This window comes from Gambusia affinis, linkage group LG12, assembly GCF_019740435.1.
Source record: "Gambusia affinis linkage group LG12, SWU_Gaff_1.0, whole genome shotgun sequence".
NCBI classification, from domain to species: domain Eukaryota; kingdom Metazoa; phylum Chordata; class Actinopteri; order Cyprinodontiformes; family Poeciliidae; genus Gambusia; species Gambusia affinis.
In genome coordinates this window covers 1219129-1241838 of record NC_057879.1, presented here as the reverse complement: position 1 = coordinate 1241838, position 22710 = coordinate 1219129, and the positions used below count along the sequence as shown (strand labels likewise).

Genomic DNA, 22710 nt, shown 5'->3' with positions numbered 1-22710 from the left:
AAATAAAGTTGGCACAGCTGCCACCTAAATATCTGACCTTGCCTTTTATGTTTTTCTTGTTGCATTTTCAGCTTTAAGTTTTTGAGTTGGGACGTTTTGTAGGTATTTTTCTGTTATGTTTATTATGGGTAAAATTCTTTTACCTGTAGTAGAAAAATGTCATATGCTGTTAGAGCTAACTAGCATTTAAAACCCAGTCAAAATAAAAACTTTAAGATCAATTTAAATTCGGTTAAGTTTACTTATGTATCAACAATTCACAACAAATGTCATTTCAAAGCACTTTATATAAAGAAAAAATAAATAAATTCAGTCTCACATACATTTCAACTGATCCTAGTTCTCAAACAGTACAGTATGCTCAAATAATTGAAAGTCGATTAAAAAGTTTCTTTCTAAGGAAACCCAACAAATTGCGTCGAGTCATTGACTTGCAGCTTTCACTCATCCTGGACAAGCAGTGTTTTATCGTTGACTTTACAACAATACTTTTAATGACAGTAGAGAGGAAAACTCCCCTTTAACAGGAGGAAACCCCCAGTGGAAGCAGAACCTGGCTCAGTACAAGTGGCCATCTGCCTCATCCAACTGGAGGTGTCAGTGGAAGACAATACCTGGTCAGGAGATATTAGGCAATAATATCACTGCCACATGTCTGGTACTGACATTACTAAACTTTAAGATTTAGCCTTGATTCTATAGCAGCATCAAGCAGCATGTGTTTCTATGTTTCCAGATTTCAATTATATAAAAAAAATATCCAGACATTAATGAGATGGACTGATGTAGAATACTGCTTGATATTTAAGATCAGTTGGAATTTATGTCTGGTTGAATTGAAATGATGTTTTGTAAAGTGCCTGAAGAGGACATTTGTTGTGAATTGGCTGTATATTAATTGAATTGAATCAGCATACTGTATCTCTGAGAAGTTTTAAGAATGAAAAACATACTTTTTTCTGACCAGCTCACAGTGGTATTTCTACTACCAGCAAATTACTAGGAACTTCACAAAAAGTCAATTCAAGAAATCCAAAGCAACCATTTCAGTTGAGGGCTAGGGTTAGGGTTATTTTGACAATTTCTTGGCAAGTTATTGTGTTATTAGTTAAAAACTGATAGCTTATAATCAATTATTCAAGTTTATTTGTATAGCAAATTTAAGCAGCAAGGCAGTTCAAAGTGCTTTACATTTTAAAAATACAAAGTTGTAGAACACAGACAATAATTGAAGCATTTTATTTTATCAAGTGCCATCGTTACACATCAAAATGCTGATTGATTTTTCATTGATCATGTTTTCAAACCAACACTTAATAGGTTGAGTTTTAGTCTATAACTCAGTGTTACAGTTGCTTTGTAGGTTTCTGGATGTTTATTTCAGATTTGTGGTGCATAAAAGCTGAATGATCCTTCTCCATGTTTGGTTCTGATTCAAGGGATGCCAAGCAGACCAGAACTAGAAGACCTGAGGGGTCTGGAAGGTTGATACAACAACAGCAGATCTTTAATGTATTGTGGCACTAAGCTGTTCAGTGATTTGTAATCAACAACGGTGTTTTAAAGCTCTATCTTCCAGACTTTAGTCAGAACTCCAGTAGCAGCATTCTGGATCAGCTGTAGCTGTCTGATTGATTTGTTGGGGAGACCTGTGAAGACGCTGCTGCAGTAATCAATGCGACTGAAGATAAACACATTAATGAGTTTTTCTAGATTTTGCTTAGATATTAGTCCTCTAACCCTCAAAATTTTCTCCAGGTGATAGAAGGTTGACTCTGTTTCTGTCTTTATGTGGCTCTTATGGTTCAGGCCAGAGTTCATCACTACACCCAGATTTCAGCCCTGATCGCTAGATTTTAGTTGTAATAACTGAAGCTGTGTATTAATTCTAGATTATTCCTCTTTAGGTCCAAACATAACTTCAGTCTTTTTTTTTCTGTTCAGTTTGAGAATGTTGTGGCACATTCAAATGTTCTAAGCATCTGCTCCGTGCATGTGATTTCTGTCCGCTTCAATGAGAAGTCACTTACTGATGCAAAGAAATTCCTGTTCTTTATGTAATATTTGAACCAGTTGAGTGTCAAAACAAACTCTGCACTGAGGTTCAACAGAATCAGTACTGTGGTTCTTCCATGGTCTGTGTTTATATGAATGTCATTGAACACTTTTACAAGGGCAGTCTCAGTACTGTAACCACAAGAACCAGACTGAAAGACATCAAAGCGGTTTATCAATGGGAAACTATTCAACTGTTGAAACAGCTTTTTCAATAATTTTGCTTATGAATAGAAAGTTGAAGATTGGCTTGTAATTATGCAGTAGTGATTTTGCAAGGCTGGTTTCTACCAACTCATTTACATGGTTACAGCACAAAGGCAATGTGGAAGTGTGTAAGCTGTGTTGTATGTGAAAGAATGTTGCTTAGTGAGTCAGTGGAAATTGAACTTTCAAAGATAACAGCAAAATGATTAGGTAAAGCAACATCAGTTACAGAGGCACTGGAAATATTCACACCCTTTCAGATAATCAGGTCTAGTTTGTGTCCTCAATTGTATGTTGCTTGTTTATCACATTGAGTCAGACCAAAATTATTAAGAGTATCACAGTGTTTTTGCCACTCTGTCTTCAAGTTTGTCAACATGGATGATGAAATCTCCAACAATAGTTAAACAGTCAGTCAATGCATACAGCAGATAAAAGTTCATTAAAATTGGAAAAGAAATTTTCCACATGTTGGGGTTTTGTACACAGTTAGCACCAGATATTCAAAAGATGTAAAATGACCTAAAAAAATTTATCAGAAGCTATAAAACTCTTAAATATGGAGGCCACACTCCTTCCTTTCTTTTTTGTTTACTACACTCTTTTAGGTTTTCTATTCTGATTCAGCTGTTGGGAACCAGGGTTTTTCACTCTATGTGGGGATTTTCTGTTGTCTGCTGTTTCCCTCGTCATCCATTAGATCAGGGGTGGGCACTCCTGCTCCTCGAGGGTCGGTGTCCTGCAACCCTTAGATGTCTCCCTGGTCCAACACACTTGAATCCAATAGCTGAATCACCTCCCAAGTGCAGTCAGGTTCTCCAGAGTCCTGGTAATGACTTCATTATTTGACTCAGGTGTGTTGAAGTAGAGATACATCTAAAAGCTGCAGGACACCGGCCCTCCAGGACCAGGAGTGCCCACTCTTGCACTAGATGGTGCCTACAGGCTGCACTGACTGAGTCAGCTCACCTATAATCAATCTCATCATCACCCAGGAGTACATGAGGAATGGGCTTCTTCAACACTTGAGTGTTTGCCACTTATGGCATTCTGAGCCATTCTGAATCAGCTGTTTGAAATTTCTTTGAGATTATTTCAAGCAATATTTCCCTGTTGTTTCTCTCAGGTGTTTCCTCGTGGTGCCTTGGATTTCACCCTCTGTGTAGCCCGAATTCTTGGCTTTCTGGTTTCCCCCTCATGACGGCATGGATTTTACCCACTGGTTGCCCAAGTCCTCTCTGCCTTGACTGAAGAATTGTTGACAGTTCCTGGATTCATGGCTGGCAGTCGGTTCGCTCCTCACCTCTCCTCACAAGAACTTACCTGTACCCTCCTCCACTAGAGCCTCGACCATCTACCTCCAAAGAACTCTCTGTCTGGACTTCACACTGGAACCTGGATAATCTCAAGGACCCCTGCAAAGAAACCACAACCCCGAAGACCACAGTAATTCCCCCCTGGCGGAAACTCATCAACTCATCATGTAAGGTCATTCCATTTTCCTTTGAAGTCCCTTTGTCCGATTCACCTTCAACTCATCATCTGTCTCCCATTATCTTCAGAGTGTTGATGACCCCGGCTTCCATTCACAGGACAAGAACCTCACATTCTCACATTTCATCGTCAAAAAAAAAAAAACATTATATATTTGATGCGACAGACTGGCAACCTGTCCAGGGTGTACCCCGCCTCTCGCCCGGGACGCAGCTGGAGATAGGCACCAGCAACCCTCCCGACCCCATTAGGGACGAAGGGTGTTCAGAAAATGGATGGATGGATTATATATTTGATTCCCTGTTTTCCTGATTGTGTTCTGTATGTGGGTTAAAAGACGTGAATCCAACATGAGAGAACACTGGCCAACAGTCTAACCCCACAGACGCTCTCAGGAGAACCATGACAGGAAAACATTCACTAATTCAAACTCATGACAGCGCTTACAAGACCTGGGTGGCCATCAAGCTGAAACAAATTGTCAACTCGATGAATTGTCTAAATGTTTACAAGGTTCTCTCCAACAGACCTCCGATCCAGCTCCAGCCGCCGCTCCCAGTTCTGATCCATCAGTCCATTCCATGTTTTCCAAAATTCTTTCACCTAATTCCAGAAATATTTTCATGTAATCCTAATCACTGTGGTGAATTTCTTCTACAATGCTCTCGTTTACAATCATTCTCCCATGATGGTGCAAAGATTGCTTTTGTAATTTTGCTATTAACAGGCTGTGCTTTCGACTGGGCAGAAGCAAGGTTCCCAATTCCAGCTGATTTTGGTTGCACCTTCAATGAATTTTTGAAGGAGTTTAAACAGACTTTACCCAAGAATCTGATAAAATGTCCAACTCCTGTGAGTTAAGGAGGGTTGAGCAAGGGCAGAGATTGGTGGCAGATTTTGCCATCGATTTTAGAATTAAATCAGCAACCTCTGGTTGGAATGCATATGCCTTAGAAAGTGCTTATTTTCATGCACTCAATCAGTCTTTAAAGGACAAACTAGCCATGTTGGATGAGCCTGCTACACTGGAAGAATTAATCAGTTTAATCATATGGCTAGATAATAGAATACCTGCTCGAGCCAAGGAAAAAAGCAAGAAGAACTCATGTGTCAGATAGTTTCCTTACTCCATTCCTACTCACTTTCCATCACTTCCACAGAATTTCACAGATCCCAAGGCCATGTAAATGGGTCACAACTCCAAAGGAAAGACAAAAAAACAACGTTCTCCCATCTCTCTCTACTGTGGATCCCCCGATCATTTCATTGCTACTTGTCCTGTTCGACCAAAAGCCTGGGCCAGGCAGTAGATGCGAGGAGACTGGCAGACCATTTAAGCAAAAAGAAATCTCCTTGTCTACTGCTACCAGCTACCCTTTTCCACGAAAATAATTCACTCTCTCTATGTGTTATGATTGATTCTGGGTATGAACAGAACCTCATCAATTCAACTTTCATAAAATGGATGTCCATAGTAGGGAGAAACAATTCCTTGAATAATTTGAGCCTTGAAGCTTTATTAAATTACGTTTAATTATGTAGTGCACCGTGTTCCACCCGGATCATTATTTGTGGAGGGCAGCATTCTTGCTTCCGCCGATGAGTTGTTGTCAATCAGATCAAACAAACAGCTGCAGCTGATTCAGAATGCTGCTGCTTATGTTCTCACTAAAACCAGAAAGATAGAGCACATAACACCTGTTTTAAAGTTCCTACACTGGCTACCTGTAGCTCAAAGAATAGACTTACTGTTAGTTTATAAATCACTGAACGGCTTAGCACCACAATACAGTCAAGATCTGTTGTTGTTGTATCAACCTTCCAGACCCCTCAGGTCTTCTGGTTCTGGTTCTGCATCCCCGAATCAAAACCAAATGAGGAGAAACAGCATTTAGTATCTATGCAACCCAATTCTGCAACAAACTTCCAGAAAATTGTAAAACGGCTGACTTCCTTTGAATCTTGACTAAAAAACCCACCTGTTTAGAGTTGCTTTTGAAACATAATCAATTACAAATTCAATGATGGCACTTGACTTAATGCACCTCTGCAGGCCAGATGGATCAGCCCATGATCTTGTAGTCCGTGCAGTGCAAAGAGACTGGTCGCCAGTTTTTTAAATCCTGTAGATCTCCTTTCTTTGGCAGCAGAGTAACAACTGCCCGTCTGCAGCTCAGAGGCAGCCAACCTCTCTGCAGGCAATCTGTGATAACCTCTATCAAGTCCTCGCCAATCACAAACCAAAAGGACTTGTAGAAATCAACAAGAAGACCTTCCATGCCAAGAGACCCATCACTCTTTAGGCTCATCAAGAAAGTTTGCAGTTCATGCAGAATGAGCTGAGCCTCCAGTTTTCGATTGGCTTCAGCCTCAACCTGAGGAATAGAAACTCATTGAAACTTTTGCTAACATCAGGATTCTCCAAATGTTCACTTTTAAAATGGTCTTTATAGAAACTGACAGCTAACTTCCTGATCTCAGAAGAATCTGAGATAGTAGAACCACAGTCAGACTTTAGGGAGTGAAGAATCTTTCTTTGCCCATTCTTTTTTTCTAGTTCACAGAAAAAGTGAGACTGGGCATCCATCTCTGTTACACTTAGGAAGAGTGAGCTGATCAAGGCTCCTTTGACTGCTGTGCCCAACAGGTTGGCCAGAACTGACTTTTTATCTTTGAGGAAATTTAAAAACCCTCCATATCTTGTAGACATTCCCAAACCCTGCATTTCTGCTATCTGAGTCTCCAAGTCCCTCATAGAGATGGTTATGTCTCTAATGACATTGTGAGTGAACTGTTGACACAGTTGCTCAATTTGACATTTACCATAATCCCATCACTGCTGGACACAAGCAAAATCTGATTTAGATTGTTCATGACTGACCCAGAAATATTCAAAAGTTGTTCTAAAAGCTCTATCATTTAAAAGAGCTGTATTAATATGCCAGTAGATACTCCGTATACAAAAAAATTTAATAAACACAAAGCAACAAACCAGACAGTGATCAGAAAAACCAACAGGAATTATTTGACAATTCTTAAATATACTCAAATGATGTTTAAATGCATATAGGATTATCTTTAGAATGACTGCATGTATAGTGTCTCTGATTCCTGTTGAAAGCTCTCCACACATCTGAAAGGTTAGAGCCTGCAGTCAGCTGCCTGACGCTCTGAGAGGATTCAGCACGAGGCTCTAAGCGGTTCCTATTAAGTAAGGGATTTTCAGTGCAATTAAAATCTCCGCACAAAAACAAATAATCATTATCACTACAATCATTTATAGTGTCCCCTAAAATATTCAATAGAAACAGTCTATTCACCCCAGTTGGAGTATACACATTAAGAAAACTAAATTCACATTTTTATATTTTGCTTTAACTTTCAATAAATTACCTTCAATTATTTCCTCTACTTCACAAGAAACAGGCAAAAAATTCTTAGAAAACACAATCCCCACACTGCCACTACAACTGGAGTAATGACTAATGACTACAAAAACCTCCCCTCCACATTCCTTCTTCCAATCACTCTCATTATCAGTAGTGCTATGTTTCTTGAATTAACATTATATCAATTTTCTTTAAAGCCATAAATCTAAAAAACTCAGCCATTTTCACTTCATTTCTGACACCATTTAAATTTAATGCGCTTATTTTAAAATCACACATAGAAATGAAAAACAAAGGAAAAGACAGAGAAGGGTAAAATATTTCTCTAAATATTCTCATCTTCATCAGCAGTAAGTGCTTGGGCTCTGAGTTTCAAAATCAGTTTCTTTAAGTAATAAATTTCTTGATCTCTTGATCATGCTCAACAAAATGTCCAGTTTTCTTTGTTAAAACCAAAGAGGATTCAACAAACATCTTTAAATCTGGAAAATCACAGCATTCATTCGAGAAACACAACCTACCACTCCTCCAACAGCTAAGGCGCCTCCTCTACTGAACAATTCACTGTTGGTATGAGTTTGTGTTTGACAGCATGCTGACCTGTCAGCTTTTCAAACTCTCCACCGCCCTCCACAACGTGCATGATGCCAAATAGCAAATCAAACCGGTAGCAAAAAACTACTGGACCAGTCTGGAACAACAAAAACTAAACTTACAATCAAGGAACTGTGTGAAGAGAAATGTGTTCAAAACACCGGACAGAAAAAGGTAGAAAAGACTCAAAAATTCACTCACTCTGACACTCCCGTCTGTAGCTCCGTTCACTCAGAGAGACAGGGAGAGAGAGAATTCCTCGGACAATCGTAAAAATATTCTATAGAGCACTCGATTACTAAAATATTCTTTTACAACAGCTCTAGTCCATAGAAACAGTTCCACTTACCTTACCCCTCTGCTGTGAAAGGTGAACCAACCAGCCATTTACAAAACATCTCCCGTCCAGAATGCAAAACCATGGAAAAGTATATTAAAGATTCTCTCTCTGCAGGCATAATTTGTCCCTCATCATCTCCCCTTGGTGCCGGATTCGTCTTTGTCGGGAAAAAGGGATGGCTCTTAAGGCAATGAATCAATTATAGAGGTTTGAATCAAATAACTGGTAAAAACAAATACTCTCTGGGGCGTGCTGTGGTGGCGCAGGTGGTTAGCATGCCCCACGTTTGGAGGCTTTAGTCCTCAACGCAGACGTGGCGGGTTCGACTCCCGGTCCCGATGACCCTTGCTGCATGTCTTCCCCCTCTCCTCGCCCTCTTTCCTGTCTGCCTACTGTCGCAAAAATACAAGCCACTAGCACAGCAAAAACTCTTCGGAGAAAAAAAATGTAATAAAAAATACTCTCTGCCCCTTCTCTCCTCAGCTTTGGAACCAGTTCAAGATGCAACAGCCTTCACTAAACTAGATGTCAGGAACACATATCTCCTTCTCTGCATCTGTCAGGGGGACAAGTGGACAAGTGGAAGACGGTGTTCAAAACACTTCTAGTATCTCGTCATGCCTTTTGGATTATCCAATGCCCCACTATTTCTTCAAGCCCTAGTTCATGACGTTTTGAGGGATTTTCTGAAGTTTTTGTATTTGTCTATGTAGTTGATATTTGGATCTACTCCAAAAACATTGCTGAACACAAAAGACATGTCCGCCTTGTTTTGCAATGCCTCTTTGAAAATAAGTTGTTCGTCAAAGTGCAGAAATGCGAGTTTCATCAACCATCAGTCACATTCCTGGGGTTCATTCTTGAGGCCGAACAGGTAAGACCCACTGAGGAAAAGATTAAGGCTGTTCTGGATTGACCAGTTCCTGAAACGCGCAAAAAGCTCCAAAGGTTCCTTGGGTTCACCAACTTCTACCCACGGTTCTTTCGTAATTACAGACAGTCATAACACTTACTTCCACCAAAACTTTATTCATCTGGACACCTGAAGCTGATGTAGCCTTCCGGAAGCTCAAATTGCTTTTTTCTGAAGCCCCTGTGCTCAGAAACAGGAGTAGGAGCTGTTCTCTTTCAGTTTGCTGATTCTGATTCTAAACCTCATCCATGTTCCTTTTTCTCCCACAGATTAACCCCTGCAGAATACAACTATGACGTGGGTGATCGGGAACTACTTGCCATTAAGCTTGCTTTGGAGGAGTGGCCGCACTGGTTGGAGGGTGCAGAACACCCCGTGCTGGTCTGGACAGATCATAAGAAACTTTCTTACCATCAATCAGCAAAAAGACTCAACCCCTGCCAGTCCCGTTGGTCCTTGTTTTTCTCCAGATTTAATATGTACATATCCTCAGTGTTGTAGAAAGTACTAAAAAAATGTACTTAAGTAAAAGTACAAATACATGGATAAAAATGTACTCTAGTAAAAGTAAAAGTACCACATTAACATTTTTACTTGAGTAAAAGTAAAAAAGTACTGGCTTTTAAAAATACTTAAGTATCAAAAGTAAAAGTACTTCCTGAATGCATTACCTAATCTCTAAAACAATATCATTAAGCGTACCTATCATATTTAATTTTAATACATGAAATATGTGCCATTTTAATGAACAATGTCACAGATAGAGCATGTTTTTAGTGTGTTTACTCTGTGACAGTTTAGATTTAGATTTGTGATTCTATGTATCATAATTTCAGGGATGGAAACATCTTGTCTCCTGTCCTAACATAGCATGAAATTCATTTTTTTGCCACTAATGGCATTTATTTTGGAAGAAATCCAACAGAAAGGGGATGGAAAGAAGGTGGATGAGGGAGAACATGCAACCAAGGAGCCACTTAGCAGTGTTGTAGTTAAGACAAAGACCAGCACCCTGAGCTACATGACACAATAAAATGAAGTGCACCTTTCAAAACTGCTTCTCAAATTGATTTGAAAAATCTATTCCCATAAAAACACCTAGATATTAAATACTGAGAGCTGAAATAAATTTAACCAGTATCATTATCAATTCAAACTCTTCTTCATTCTGCTTTGCTTCCATCTCTGTGGCACAATCCGAGGAGGTCTCCTACCATCCCTAAAAGATACCACCCTGGACGTTTGCCCATATCACCCAAGTCAGAAACCACAACTGTCTGCTCCATTAAACATAGAAATTAAGGCAATGTCCCAATGGTAAACAACGCTTAACTATGAATACTGTCCAAGGTGCAAGAAGCAAGAAGTAACCAGGCAGAAGGACAGTGACGGTTCTGACCCTGTCTGCCACCATGACAGGTTACCAACACAATCAAAGAGCAATGAGCAGCTCTGCGTTACACGTTCTTGTTTTGTTTATTGGCCAATTAAATAAATCTATATATTTTTTAATTAAATAAAATAATAATAGCTACTGCAGCGTATGCAGAGCGTCACAAGAACAAAGAACGGCTCTCAGTGAGGCTTCAGTCCTACAGGACTTAGTAAAAATCCGTCCAGAAGAATCGGATTGTTCATCACTATCACTATGTAGCAGATTTTGGTCACAGCGTTGCCCCATATATGCGACACCTAAAACAACACTTCCACACAATAATTAAACGCATGACTGACAACGTTTTGTCATCGCAGATGCACCATATGTGTCTCTGTACAGCTAGCTTTGCTAACATCACGTCCACATAGCTTACCTTCCTTTAAGCTTCCTTTCCAAGTGACGCTAAAAGTTGGACGAAGTTTCCACCGTCTGTGAAAGTGAAGCGCTGCTGATTTTACATGTCGCCAAATCTTATGATTTATGTAGCGAAATTCTATTATAGCAGCTCCCCAGTTAGTGAATTAATTAGCCAGTCTCGACGGGTGAATTTCCTCTTTTTTTATTTTCCTTTTGCAGGTGATTCAGATTCAAGTGATCACCTGGACACAATCACCTTGTCGCCACAGTCACCGTGAAAACTAAAAGATACAAACATTAGAATACAAACACAAACGTACAATACAATAAACAAACAAAACGTACCTCGCTGCTTTCACCGGGGAACGCCAGATGTAGATTCCATTACCAAACAATTTGGCCATTCAAGTCCTTCATTGGAATGATTAGACCAGCCTTATAAGGCCTGCCCTCATTAACTACGGCAGCCCGTGAGGTACACACACACAAAAAAAAACAACCCCCAAACATTACAAAGTGTAAACACCATCAGAACAGACAAACATCTATAAACAATCTGCAATAAATTTTAATATAAAAATTCACTCTAAATAATTTATCTGGACAATTTATTTTAAATAGTTCACTATCTGTTACACTCCCACCAATAATGCATGAATTATTGTTAAAGAACATGCATTATTCCATATTATGCAGATTGTTTAAAACATGCTTCGTCTGTGTACATTCAATTTAAAAGTCACTTTCTAATAACACCACCAATTTTTGCACCGGTCTTTCTATCACCAAACTCTTAGAAATAATATCCCTTCCTGATCTCTGTTCTCCTGTTCTCAACTTCACCTTTCGAACCAAACCATCTCTATCAACCATTGTTTCCACAACACGACCCAACTGCCACCTATTTCTTGGGAGAAGATCCTCTTTTACAATCACAATGTCATTTACTTTTACATTGCGCCGAATGACATGCCATTTTTGTCTAATGGAAATATTCTGGAGGTACTCTCTCTTCCACCGACTCCAAAACTGTTCAACTAAAAACTGCACACGGCGCCAACGTTTTGAGGAATAAATATCCTCCCTCACAAATTTTCCTCCAGGAGGCAGAGCAGACTCAGACTTCATTTGAAGCAAATGATTAGGAGTTAAAGGTTCCAGAGAACCAGGGTCATTTATTCCTTTTAGTGTTAAAGGACGACTATTAATTATTGCCATGGCTTCATAAAAGAAAGTTCTTAATGAAGCATCATCAAGTTTTCCCAGGCTTTGAGAGAGAGTAAAGGCCAACACATTTCGAATGGTGCGTATCTGACGCTCCCAAACACCACCAGCATGGCTTGCTGATGGAGCATTAAAAATAAACTCACACTGGTTCTCTGCCAAGAAAGACTCCAGATGTTTAGGATCACATTGTTTCAACTCATTATGGGCTCCTACAAAATTTCTTCCTTGATCGCAATATATCTGGCGAACAGCTCCCCTCAAACTAATGAAACAACGCAGGCCATTAATAAAGCAATCTGTGGACAAATCATCCAACATTTCAATGTGAACAGCTCTCGAATAAAGGCAGGTGAACACCAACCCATACCTTTTGTATTCCTTACGATTTCTTTTAACAACAAAAGGACCAAAACAGTCCATTCCACAATAAGTAAATGGTGCAGATGCTTCCAAACGTTCCTTTGGAAGCTCAGCCATAAGCTGTTCTTCCACTGGTCGTCTTAACTTCCTGCACTGCACACATTTATGAATCATCTGAGCCACCAACCTGCTGCAGCCAATTATCCAAAACCCATTTATCCTGATCTGCATCTGGGTTTGACCTCTGCCCTGATGACCTACCTGAATGTGACAGTAGGACAAAATAAGATGAGTGATATGGCTATTTTTTGGTAAAAATCAGTGGATATCTAAAATTTTCACTCAGAGATGAATGTTTTAATCGTCCACCAACCCGTAGCAGACCGTCTTCTACAAATGGATTTAAATGGAACAGAGAGCTAGAATGTGGAAGGATCTCTCCTCTTTTTAGCATCTTCATCTCTGAGCCAAAGGCCTGTTCTTGTACAAGTTTCACCACTGATTTAACAGCATCCTCACGTTCTTTAACACTCACCACATCGGAATAACATTTATTCTGGCATCCAAGTCTTTTGATTCTGGCTACTACTTTAATCAATGTAGACCAAGACGAAAACCTAATGAAACGTTTAAGAAAATCAGCAGCGTCATTTGCTGTTGTCACAAATGTCTGAACAGCTTTAACCTCTGGGTCACCAACTAACAGATCAGGGTAAGATTTAAATTCCCTGTTAATTTCCTTTTCCCACAAAAATTCAGGACCTGTTAGCCAATTAGTTGTTAAAATCTCAGATGCACATAACCCTCTTGATGCATGATCTGCTGGATTTTCACTGGTGTCAACATGATTCCATTGATTTGGATTTGTGTTCTCCCTGATAATCTGAACCCGGTTTGCCACAAATACATGAAACCGTCGTGCTTCATTATTAATATACGACAACACAACTTGTGAATCTGTCCAGAATAACTCTTTGTCTATCTTCATATCAAGTTCTGATTTTAACAGAACACTCAGCCTAGCAGCAATCACTGCAGCTGTAAGCTCCAGACGAGGAATGGTTGTAATTTTCAAAGGAGCAACTCTGGCTTTAGCCATGATTAAAACACAATGAATTTCACCTTTGACATTCTCAAATCTGAGGTAGGAGCATGCACCATATGCTAGGTTGCTAGCATCTGAGAAGTGATGGAGTTCGGTTTTAACAATTTCTCCAAATCCTTGGGGATGGTAACATCTTTGTATCAGTAACCTCTTTACATCCTGAAGGCTGAACTTCCACTTCTCCCACCGTACTAGCAAGTCTTCAGGCAGAGGGTCGTCCCATCCAATACTTCTGCGACACAGATCTTGTAAAATGCATTTCCCTCTCATTACGAACGGTGAAAGAAATCCAAGCGGATCATATAAAGAGGCTATTACTGACAAAATACCACGGCGTGCATCAGGTTTGTCCCTCAGATCAACATGAAAGCCCAAACAGTGACTTTTAACATGCCATCGCATACCTAAGGTATGTTCAGTAAATGTCGAATCAGGCTTAAGATCAGCAGAAACCACACTAGTGGCTCTCTCAGATGGATTCACACAATCTAGAACATCAGACCTGTTGGAATTAAATTTGTGGAGTCTCAAACCACCTTCTTTGCACAGTTTCTGTGCTTCAGTTATTAGTGTGGTGGCATCATTAGCTGTAGGGACACTTATTAGTCCATCATCAACATAAAAATTATTCTCCACAAATGCTGCTGCAGCTGGAAACTTTGATCTCTGATGTTGTGCCAAATATTTCAGACCAAAATTAGCACAGCCTGGAGAGGAGGCAGCACCAAAAAGGTGGACTTTCATCTGATATTCTTTAGGCTCACTCTCCAAATCGCCTTGCTCCCACCATAGAAACCTGAGGTAACAGCGATGCTTTGATGAAACATAAAACTGGTGGAACATCCTTTCAATGTCACAAATTATAGCAACAGCTTCTTTTCTGAAACGCAGAAGGATTCCAATCAAAGAATTAATCAAATCTGGACCAGTCAACAAAGTATCATTCAAAGAGGTACCACGAAATTTAGCTGAGCAGTCAAACACTACTCTCAACTTATCTGGTTTCTTTGAGTGGTACACACCGTGGTGAGGCAAATACCACACACAACCATCATTTGTATTTGCCTCAGGAACTAGTTCAGCATCGCCACAGCTAATGATGGACTCCATAAATATTTTATAATGATTGTGGAACTGATTATTTCTCGTTAACTTTCTTTTCAGATGTTGTAAACGAACAGTAGCTAACCTTTTATTATTTGGCAACACAGGAGGGCAGAATGTTTTAAATGGAAGAGGCATCTCTAAATGGCCATCTTCCTTTTGTGTAATATTTTCAGAATTTGTATAAACCGGATATCATCTTGGGAAACACATTTTCCTTCTGGACCCCTTTCATTGAAATCTAATTCCAAAACTCTTAAAACATCAGAAGCCAATGGAGCGGGTATTTCTTTCACCATTACTCTATGTACAAATCTTTGGTTACCTTGCCGATCTAAGTGTGGATTGGCTGCCCCAATAATACTCCAACCAAGAGCAGTTCTTTGAGCAAACGGTTCATTTTCCCTACCCACAACAACTTCCAAGGGAGCCAAAGCAGAAGGACAGTCAAAACCAATGAGTAAACCTACTTCACAATCTTGTAAGGCAGGCATTTGGCTAGCCAGATGCTTAAGATGAGGCCACTGTAATGCTGTACTTTTACTTGGTATACAAGATGTATCAACTGGAATGAAGTCACGCGTGTATGCTTGCTGCAACTGTATACAATTATCAGAGAAAAAACTCCGAACTTGCAAGTCATACACATTTTGACTTGAAACGGGTGTATCAACAGAAACCATGGTACTAAGTTTTAACTGGACTGGTTTAGTTTCAACAATTAAGTTTTTCACAAGATCTTCTAAAATGAAAGATGAATCACTCTGAGTGTCAAGGAGTGCATAAGTAAGGATTTCCTTCCCAGGATCCTTCACAGAAGACAGAAAAACTGGAATAATACTTGATGTTGCAGAATTATTTCGGGTGAGTGCATGAGATAAAACACTGTGAGGTGTTTCTTCTGGGGAGATAGAACACTGTTGACCCACATCCTGAGATCTCACTCTTTCCTCGTGTAAACAAGTAGGATGATGTCGTCTACATTCCCCACAGACATGCCGCGTTTTACAGTCTTTCAATAAATGGCCTTTCCTTAAACATCCAAAACAAAGATGGTTTTGATATATAAATGATCTTTTATCTTCCATTGATTTGATTGCAAATTTAGGACATTTAGCAACACTGTGTGAAATGTCTGCACAAACCAAACAAGGCAATTTAGATTTCAAAACACAAGTTTCTTGTTTCTTGAACTCAGTGCTGGTATTAAGAGCCTTTGCTTTCCTGGCAAGATCATTTGAAGTAGTTCTAGACTTTAACAAAAAGGGAGAAGCAATAGGATTGCATGCTATACGTGCTTCCTTTTGTATAAATCTAGAAAAACACTCAAAGGATGGATATTCTCCACACGCATCAAGTACTTCAACAGCAACTCTACTCCATTTACGTACAACCCAGTCTGGTAATTTCTTCAACATCTTATGATTTTCCTCACAATCATTTAAAATAGACAGTCCCTTTACTTGAGGCATAGCCTCTTCACAGCTTTTCAAAAAGTCAGCAAAATCTCTAAGAGATGATGGGTCATTTGGTGCAATCTTTGGCCATGACATAAGTTTATCCCTGAACGCCTTCTGGATTATAAATGGGTTTCCATATCTCTCCTGTAGAACTGACCAAGCACCTTCATATGCGTCCTCAGAGCTTCTATAAAAGAAACCTTCTACAGCCTTTCGGGCTTCTCCAGAGAGATAACCTTTCAAATACAACATTTTTTCGCCAGCAGAAATGGATTTTGAATCAATTAAAGTTGTAAATGAGATCTTAAAGTCCACAAATTTCAAAGGGTCTCCTGAGAATATGGCAGGTTCTCGAACAGGAAGGCGACTTAAACTCAATGAGCTCGTTAAGGCCTCAGCCAAGTTTACTGCAGGAATCTCAGAGCAAGCTTGAGATCGTAGAATTGATGCAGCCCTTGCAGCTGACTTTCTTGGGTGTCTTACAGTTTGCTCTAATTTAATCTCAGGCTTAAAATCAGGATTTTCCCTTTCAACACCATCTTCAAGTCTGCTGTAAACATCAACCCGAGCTGCAGCCATTTTAACTTCCATATCTGTTTGCATTACCTTCAACTTGCTCTTTTCCTCATCCAGCTGCTGTAGCACTTCAGCTTCCCTCTGCTTCATTTCTGCCATAATCTGGGACTCATGACATTTCCATTCAAATTCAAGCTTACTGACTTTCACTTGTTGAGCTTCAATCTCCAACATAGATTCAACTTGAACCCTTTTAGCTGCAAGATCAGCTTCTGCAATGACACGCTCTTGAGACACTTTAGAGCTGGTAATTGATGAACCATATGTACATGAGGAACATTCAGTAGAAATTTCTCCAAAAACAGATTTATATTCATCTCTATTTAAGACCTCTCGCACCCGTTCCTTTTCAACTTCTTGATTAAATTTTTCTTCAACAATACCCCCTTCTAAACGCTTGCACACAAGATCAGAAATCTCATTTGTTAATATAGTACAGGCATCTAATTTCTGCACAATATCTGGAGTATTTAAAGAATTACCTTGAAGAAACTCATAATTCTGTTTCACTTTATCAAGACCGTTTTGAACCTGCTGATTTATTTCATTCAGATTCTCCTGAGAGCAGAAAGCCTTTAATTTCTTCCTGGCTTCTCTGGCAATTTGTTTCCAGGATGCATAAGACTTAAGAAATGCTTTCATCTGTTTTGTAGACTCTACTTCCCTGTACTGCTCTCCCTTTTCGGTTAGCTTTCTTGTACGTGGACCTGAAACCAACTCTTGTCCATTGGGTTTTTCTTCAGTGCACATATCTTCAGAAGAAAACTCCTTTTCAAATAGAAGTGACATCTTAACTCTAAAACCTTACAGTGAAATTAAACCCACAAACTTAACATTTAGTTACAAAAAACACCATTCTAACCTTTTTTTTTTATTTTTATTTTTATAAGTAGTTCACCTTATAATTTGACCAACAATAGTCTCTAAAACTCATTTAATTTCATGCTTCTCAGGTGACAAGATTTCCAAGTTATTTCCGTGTCATTTGATCAGTCAATCTCTCACCACGTCCGGAGATTCAGATTCAGTTTCTAATGCAAACGTGGATCCACCTTGTAGACAGCTCCTCATTGTGGCGTTGATTCCAACGCTGCGTCAAACCGCTACTGATGTCCGATCCAAACGTCTCACTCGGTGGAAGACAACACACGGAAGCCTCGAGTTTTCACTATAGCAGCTCCCCAGTTAGTGAATTAATTAGCCAGTCTCGACGGGTGAATTTCCTCTTTTTTTTTTATTTTCCTTTTGCAGGTGATTCAGATTCAAGTGATCACCTGGACACAATCACCTTGTCGCCACAGTCACCGTGAAAACTAAAAGATACAAACATTAGAATACAAACACAAACGTACAATACAATAAACAAACAAAACGTACCTCGCTGCTTTCACCGGGGAACGCCAAATGTAGATTCCATTACCAAACAATTTGGCCATTCAAGTCCTTCATTGGAATGATTAGACCAGCCTTATAAGGCCTGCCCTCATTAACTACGGCAGCCCGTGAGGTACACACACACAAAAAAAACAACCCCCAAACATTACAAAGTGTAAACACCATCAGAACAGACAAACATCTATAAACAATCTGCAATAAATTTTAATATAAAAATTCACTCTAAATAATTTACAATAAATAATTTATCTGGACAATTTATTTTAAATAGTCCTTCATTGGAATGATTAGACCAGCCTTATAAGGCCTGCCCTCATTAACTACGGCAGCCCGTGAGGTACACACACACAAAAAAAAAACAACCCCCAACCATTACAAAGTGTAAACACCATCAGAACAGACAAACATCTATAAACAATCTGCAATAAATTTTAATATAAAAATTCACTCTAAATAATTTACAATAAATAATTTATCTGGACAATTTATTTTAAATAGTTCACTATCTGTTACACTGACTATTAGACACAATCATCTCCCGCATAGTGGAAACCACTGCGCATGTCTGGGAGCTCCGCGACTGAAAGGAGGAGGCGATGGGTGACGACAGTAATTAGTAGGTCAAGTTATTGCTTGGATTTACAGCGCCTTGTTAAGTCCCTGAACTTCATATTTTAACGGGGAAAAAAAGCGCAATGCGACTTGGATGTAACGAGTAACGGGACGGTTTTGTAGAAATGTAGTAAGTAGAAAGTACAGATACTTACTGTAAAATGTAGTGGAGTAAAAGTCGAAAGTATCCATTATTAAATATACTTAAGTAAAGTACAGATACACGAAGATTGTACTTAAGTACAGTAACGAAGTACGTGTACTTCGTTACTTTACAACACTGCATATCCTATAGTCCCGGTTCTATAAACATCAAGCCTGATGCACTGTCTCGACTATATTCCCCTGATGATTCACAAAAGGTTCCTGCCATCATTCTTCCACCCAGTTGTACAGTCGCCTCTGTTACCTGGGAAATTGAGGCTCTCATCTGTCAAGCACAACAATCCGAACGTTCACCTAACTCTTTTCCTCACAACAAGATTTATGTCCCCACTTCTGTCAGAGCCCGTCTTATTCATTGCATCCACTCCCTTAAATTTTACGCTCATCCTGATATTAGTCGAACCATTGCTCTCGTGAAGCAGATTCTGGTGGCCATCAGTACACAAAGATGTTTAAGAATACGTTGTGGCTTGTCCCATCTGTGCAAGAAACAAATTCCGTAGTCCCATGAACCTCCTTCTGGTCTCCTGCAACCCCTTCACATCCTGAAGCACCCTTGGTCACACATCTCCATCGACTTCAAAAAGTATGACCACCATCCTGCCATCATTGACAGTTTTTCTAAATCATGTTATCTTTTTCCCCTCAGAAAACCCCCCACAATTTTCCAGACTGCATTACACCTTGTCAAACATGATTTCCAATTACATGGCATTCCTCAAGAAATTCTCTCCGACCGTGGTCCACAATTCACCTCCCAGGTATGGAAACATTTCTGCCAACTTCCTGGATTTCTGGTTTCCCCCTCATGACGGCATGGATTTTACCCACTGGTTGCCCAAGTCCTCTCTGCCTTGACTGAAGAATTGTTGACAGTTCCTGGATTCATGACTGGCAGTCGGTTCGCTCCTCACCTCTCCTCACAAGAACTTACCTGTACCCTCCTCCACTAGAGCCTTGACCATCTACCTCCAAAGAACTCTCTGTCTGGACTTCACACTGGAACCTGGATCATCTCAAGGACCCCTGCAAAGAAACCACAACCCCGAAGACCACAGTAATTCCCCCCTGGCGGAAACTCATCAACTCATCATGTAAGGTCATTCCATTTTCCTTTGAAGTCCCTTTGTCCGATTCACCTTCAACTCATCATCTGTCTCCCATTATCTTCAGAGTGTTGATGACCCCGGCTTCCATTCACAGGACAAGAACCTCACATTCTCACATTTCATCGTCAAAAAAAAGACATTATATATTTGATTCCCTGTTTTCCTGATTGTGTTCTGTATGTGGGTTAAAAGACGTGAATCCAACATGAGAGAACACTGGCCAACAGTCTAACCCCACAGATGCTCTCAGGAGAACCATGACAGGAAAACATTCACTAATTCAAACTCATGACATCGCTTACAAGACCTGGGTGGCCATCAAGCTGAAACAAATTGTCATCTCGATGAATTGTCTAAATGTTTACAAGGTTCTCTCCAACAGACCTCCGATCCAGCTCCAGCCTCCGCTCCCAGTTCTGATCCCTCAATCCATTCCATGTTTTCCGAAATTCATTCCCCTAATTCCAGAAAAATTCGCCTTCAACTCATCATCTCTCTTCCATTATCTTCAAATGTTGACCCCGGCTTCCATTCACAGGACAAGAACCGCACCTTCTCACATTTAATCTTTGTTAAAATAAACATTATACATCTGATTCCCTGTTTTTCTGAATGTGTTCTGTATGTGAGTTAAAAGAAGTGAACCCACCGTCATGGTGGGTTCACTTACTGAATACTGAATCGCCTGTACAATTAGTACAGGCGATTCAGTATTGTCATCCAGCCGTGTTTCTGTCAGGAACATTAAAATCGATATTATTAGTGATATTGATATTTTATCTAGCAGAGCCAGTATAAGTGACTTGGTGGGAGATAGTTCCTGAGTTTGCAGTTGCTTTAGACAGGGGATGAGTGTGAGGTTTGATTTCAGACTGTTTTTTTTTCTCTTATTTGTAAATTTTCTTTCTGTTCTGTTTTGTAGTGTTGGGGGGCCAGACGCATTCTGGAGGGAAGACGGGTGTAAAGCTACTTTCTGGAACCCAGTCTCATACCTCTGAAATGCAGAGTGGTGGATTCTCTGGGCAGGCAGAGCCAAGATGGCTTAGATAAAGTAAAGTCTGCTTTGTGAGCAGTTCTCCTCTCTACTTCTAAGAAAAGAAGTAGAGAGTAGAACTTGTTGATTCATTCCATGTGTAAATTTGAGAAACTCCGGTCTTTGAGAAGACATTTCTTCAGAAGTGTCTTGGAACTTTAATGAAAGAGTGGGAGAAAAAAGAGAGAAGAGGCTGGAGGAGAGGGACCAGTCACTCCGTCTCCAGTTGATGTTTTGTTAGTTTGTTTTGGAATAGTTTGTTCCAGATAATTTGTGGGTTGCATCCTAATCAGAAGTCCTTGAGCCTGTTCTTCTGAAATGGTTATCATGTTGTTGTTGAAAAAATGAAAAGTGAGTAGCTTTATCACATATTTATTAAGATGGTGTTCACATCGTCCAAAGAGTTAACACTCCCAGAAGATCCTCTGGTTATCAATGAAGGTCACTGAGCTGGCAGAACACGCTTTTATGAGCTGATTGTTTATCATGACCAATTTGGAGTAATTTTCATTCCCCCATTGAGCATTTAATATTACTCCACTGAGAAACAACTTCAGTTTTAGTTTTTCAATAGTATTCAGAAGAGGGGTAAAGTCCTTTTTCAAAATTTCTGAGTTTTGTTTGGCCAGATCATCAGTTCCAACGTGTACAATTAGAGTTTCAATATTCGGCTGGTCATTGGTTAGAGAGAGTATTTTCTCTTTTATATCAGACAGTGTCACTGGGAAGGAAATCATTCTAGTTCTCTTACCATTGCAAAAATGACTGATTCCATGCACTGCCTAATCTCCGACAGTAAACACTCTTAGCTTATTTTTCATTTTCTTGGTAATTGTGATGGTAATTATGTATTACCATCACAATTAAACACAAACAGGCAATTGTGAGCATAAAATGCAATTTCTTTTTAAGTTGTAAATAAAATGAATAGAAAGAAAGAGCTTTTCACTTCTGGGTCCTGGCCTTTGAGTTGATCCAACAATTATATTCTGATATTTGGACATAAAGCTTGAGAATCACTGCTGAAGAAAAACTGCACGAGATTAAATTCATACATGAAATTTAAAAATTATTTGTAAACATGCTAGATTTCTTTATTACCTTTTTTGAGAATTGGTGGTATGTAAATCTACTGAATAGAAAGTAGCAGTTACAAGGTGTTGGAGGTTACCTTGAACAGCCTGGAGATTGTGTGTTTGTATGATGATGCACAGCTGCAACACCAGCTGAGGTGCACTCTCCAGAAAGGTGGCCAGTAAATGCAACATGCTCACATCAGCAAACTCATACACCATCTTCCAGTAGTATCGCCAATGTTCTGACTTCGAACTCTGACGACTCCGTATTCCCAGATACATGGTACGGAAATACCTACACAAAACAGGAAAAATATTTTTAACAACAATTCGGTTATAAAATCACAAGTAAGAACAATGATGCACAGTAAACTTTCATCAAGACACCTTCTGTAGGCCTACTTGTCCTAATTCCATGACAAGTATGCAGCACCAAAAAAATCACTTCAGTAAAAAGCTATTCAATATTAGTGTAACTATCATTGTCTGAAGGAAGTCGGTCTTGTGTCTGGATAAGTTTGGAAAAACTTCTTTCTACTTTTAAATAGCTTGTGTTGTAGCATTTCAAGTAGTGATGTTACGTGATGAGCCGAGGCTTCGAGGCGTGTGTCGAGTAATGGAGGGGGCGTTTCCGTAAAGCGCGTATCGAGGCATGCTTCATTTAGGGGAGGAGCCGAAAACGATGACGTCCGAGGCCTCGC

General features: G+C 39.7%; 1 protein-coding gene across 1 annotated transcript in view; it reads right to left on the bottom strand.

Annotated features, from left to right (window-relative positions):
* xkr4 (XK related 4) overlaps positions 1 to 22710 on the bottom strand; it is a 54916-nt gene that overhangs the window by 15417 nt on the left and 16789 nt on the right. The window contains exon 2 of the mRNA XM_044133428.1: positions 22105 to 22304. Within this exon, the coding sequence (XP_043989363.1) occupies positions 22105 to 22304 (200 nt within the window). The remainder of the gene's footprint in view (positions 1 to 22104; positions 22305 to 22710) is intronic.